General features: G+C 35.5%; 1 protein-coding gene across 9 annotated transcripts in view; it reads left to right on the top strand.

Moving 5' to 3' along the window:
• The window catches only part of gria2b (glutamate receptor, ionotropic, AMPA 2b), a 71,187-nt gene extending 67,664 nt beyond the window's left edge, over positions 1–3,523 (top strand). For 2 of the 9 annotated variants that reach the window (XR_007036306.1, XM_047353352.1), the window contains 2 exons: positions 708–842; positions 1,553–3,523. Coding sequence is in view for 5 of the 9 variants with exons in the window: in XM_047353352.1 (XP_047209308.1) it covers positions 708–842; positions 1,553–1,579 (162 nt within the window). In the remaining 4 variants the exon portion in view is untranslated. Of the gene's footprint in view, positions 957–1,503 lie in introns of those variants that run through there. The other 7 variants (XM_047353349.1, XM_047353348.1, XR_007036305.1 and 4 more) reach the window with 6 other exon arrangements.
• The last annotated feature ends 300 nt before the right edge of the window (positions 3,524–3,823 follow it).

Raw genomic sequence — 3,823 nt, 5'->3', positions numbered from 1 at the left:
AATGATCCTTTTTTCCGCTTCTTTTTCTTCAACCAGCACTTGTTTCTTTTCCTTGAGTACTTTTGTGTTGTTGCATGTGAAACAAAGAAGAAGAAAAGAAAAACATAGAACTGTTTTTGTCTATGGCTTTTGTGTTTGTTACTTTCCCACTCACAGACAAATTGTGCACCACTTTGATAAGGTAGATCCCTATGTATCCATTTGGCATCCACTTTAAATGAATACATGGGTGTTTAATAAGTCTAAAAGAGCTTTTTGTACTGTATGTGTCAAAACCTCCCTCTTGTCTCTGTCTTTAAGTACAGGTCTTTGAGCACGTCTGTAATAGCTTAGCCCTTCTAATGGGCAACCCATGTAAATGGTCCTCATAGAGTACAAATTTCTGTAGATGTAGATCCACAACACAGTGATGTATTATGCTGCTACATTTCATTTTAATTAACTAACCACACTCACAACATTGCTTTAAATTTACCTCCACTTGAAAACAGAACGGATGTGTTATTTGTCTTGTTATTTTCTGTGCTTTTTAAATATTATTTGTTGACAAAGAAATATTTCATGTTGTGGTGCATTTTGTGTACATTTCAGTAATTGCTGTGATTGTGCGTTTTGTTTTTCATTGATGTAAATTTTTTTTTTTTTTTTTTGAGTCACATTTTACCATTGCCCCAAAATCTAATCTGCATCTTGTGTCCATTTTGCAGGAGAAGACCAGTGCCCTAAGCCTGAGCAACGTGGCTGGGGTCTTCTACATTCTGGTTGGCGGACTCGGTTTGGCCATGCTGGTGGCCTTGATTGAGTTCTGTTACAAGTCCAGAGCCGAGGCGAAACGAATGAAGGTGGCAAAGAATGCACAGAATATTAACCCAACTTCCTCGCAGAATTCACAGAATTTTGCAACTTATAAGGAAGGTTACAACGTATATGGGATCGAAAGTGTAAAAATTTAGGGGGTAGGGAACGAGGTTTTCATAAATTCCCCCAAATGCACGCCTTTTTAGCACCATCCGTTCCATCCTTCAGTGTTAGTGAGTGAAGAGGTTGGCCAAAGGATCGTATGTACTGGTGATTTATGATTTTAATGAGAGAGAGCGATACTCCCCCTTTTTTACAAGCATAAAACTGTCTTTGTTCATTTATGTTTTCTTCCTCTTTGAAACCATTTTCATGTATGACTGTTGATGGCCATGCTTGTTAAAACCTCTGTCCTAGTAACGTATTTCAACAAAAATGCTTGCAATGACCATGAAGAAACCTTTCCATGATCATTTGCACCTTGCATTGTGTTTCTCATGGACATCACATTAAGTTCTCATCGACATTTTCATGTTTGTGTATCTATAATCTTTTAAGCATTTTGATGTGGTGAGATGCACCCGTCTAACATGTTGCTTTCTTGTTTGTGTATGGATCCATGTGTGTGTGTGTGTGTGTGTGTGTGTGTGTGATGATTGTGTTGGCTTGTGTCTGGATGTGCACGTGGCTTGTGTGCTTTTGTAGGTGACCTTTGGGGATGCCATGAGGAATAAAGCGAGACTTTCCGTTACAGGGAGTACTGGGGAGAATGGTCGGGTGATGACTCCAGAGTTTCCCAAAGCTGTCCACGCTGTCCCGTATGTGAGACCTGACATGGGACTAAACGTCAGCCTGACAGATCTATCCTGATCACTGAGAAACTCCTGAGTGCCTTACAATGGTTTTAATAGAGTTTTTTTTTTTTTTCCTTTCTTCCCTCGTTTCTGTTCCGGCACTATTTTTTGTTTGTCTTGTGAAAAAGTAAAGGTATGAGATTGAGTTTTCTTTTTCTCTCACAAAGACTTTTACTTTTACTCTCTATCTACATTTTACATAAAAACGCTTCCCTTGATGGGTGGAATTTTACTCAAAACATTAAGAGGTGGCTTTTGTTTTCTAAACTTGTGATATCATGCTTTCCTACCTGCTTGAACTGGACTGAGACAGAAGCAAGGGCTTGATTCACAGCTGCAGTTTCTCCTGGGCATCAGCGATTCAGTCAGCCCTGCTGTATCTGTGTGCCTGAATAGTGTGAGTATTTGTGTATCTGTGTGAGAGAGTGTGTATGCGTGAGAGAGACAAAGGGGAAAATATTGTTGACCACTGTTTCTGTAGCCCCCACCGCCAAACTGGATTTTCAAGCACACTTGATATTATCTCCATTAAGATGTGAATTGGTTGTTTGTTTTGGTAAGAAAATTTCCAGAAGAAAAAAATATATATAAAACTTTTTTTTATGTATTTTCACAGAATAGCTTTTAAATAATCTTGCGTACATACTGGCTGGATATAAACAACTTAACATGCGAGTTCAGAGAAAGAAAAAGTACTAAACAGCTTCTAGTTCAATATTTTGAAAGCCAAATACATTGCATAAGAGAGTGAAATCTAAAAGTCATGTAATTAATTCTTGATAAAAACATTCCTGTATATTTTATTCTTTAACATTAGGTGTTGATATGATCTATATGTCAATGCTTGACATTTGGAAATAATCCTTCTTGGCTTTTTGTTGTTGGAGTTGTTGCAGAAATGTTACTTTATTCTTTTGTCTCTGTTTGCTTCAGTGCTTTTGGTGTTTGTATTTTTTCTAATTAGCATCGGGGTAACCACTCTGTTTTCAACAAGAAACTAATCTGTTTACATACCATGAATGGAAAACAATGAACAGTATGATATGGTATTAAAGCATTACATTCTGAAGTGACATCAAGAGGAGGCATCCACATTCATATGGCTTAGGCGATGCTTCAAAATGCCAAATAAGTAAGAGTGCCAAATTCTAGTGCCAGTAGATATAACTATAGTCTTACAATAATGACTAATTGTCATCTCAGTGAATGTAAATGAATCTGATACATTCTGTAACTTTTGTATCTAGGTGTACAGTTGGTGGCAATGACAGTGCTAATAACAATAACCTTTTTGCTTTGTTTTTCCGTCTCCATATATTTTGCATTGATCTGATAATGAAGTAGCACCAATTGCATGTTGTTGCCGCATATACTACATACGTTTATTTCATTGCTGCCAAGCATCTGTTTTAATTTTAATTTTGAGATTGTGAGGTTAACTGTTTAAAATTGGAATTATATTGTAAGACATATATATATAGTTATACACACAATATATACATAAAACATATATTTTATATAAAAAGTTGAAATATTAAAAAATGATGTCCTGTTTCAAAAGCTACTTTTCTTCCATGTAATACTAAATTTACTTGTAAGATTTCTGAAAATACTTTAAATTTTTTTATTGAGTTCTGTTTTGCACATTTTTTAAACAAGCACATCAATCTTCACTTCCCTTTCAAACTCAACCTAAACTGTTTTATTTTTCAGTGTTGTTTCTTAAAAGTGACATTAGAAACACAAACCATAGTTGCTAATCAGTTTCATTGCATATTCAGGCTTATCACTGACATTTTGTATATGGAATGTGTGCTAACTTCTTTATTTTTTGGAACTATTTCTAAATAAAGGTTGCTGATTTCTTGTTACTCTGTGTATCATTTACTAAGGATAACCTGGTTTTAATCCTCCAGGGCATTTCAGCAGCATGGACTCCTGTCAATCTTTTTATTCAACTCATCTTTATTTGCTATATGAGGTCGATTAGATTACAAATGAGTAATATGAGTGAAATTTTAGAAGATATCAATGCAGACTAAGCTCATTTGGGGAAAACAGGTGCATCTCTAAAAATGTGTTTCAGTGGTTCAATTCAAAAAGTTAAACTATATTATCTGATTTATTATGCACGAAGAGATAATTTTTAAGTGGCAATTATGATGGAAATT

The sequence above is a fragment of the Girardinichthys multiradiatus genome, chromosome 23 (assembly GCF_021462225.1).
Source record: "Girardinichthys multiradiatus isolate DD_20200921_A chromosome 23, DD_fGirMul_XY1, whole genome shotgun sequence".
NCBI lineage: Eukaryota > Metazoa > Chordata > Actinopteri > Cyprinodontiformes > Goodeidae > Girardinichthys > Girardinichthys multiradiatus.
Note: the sequence above shows the minus strand (reverse complement) of the source record. Positions and strands in the feature narration are given on the sequence as shown.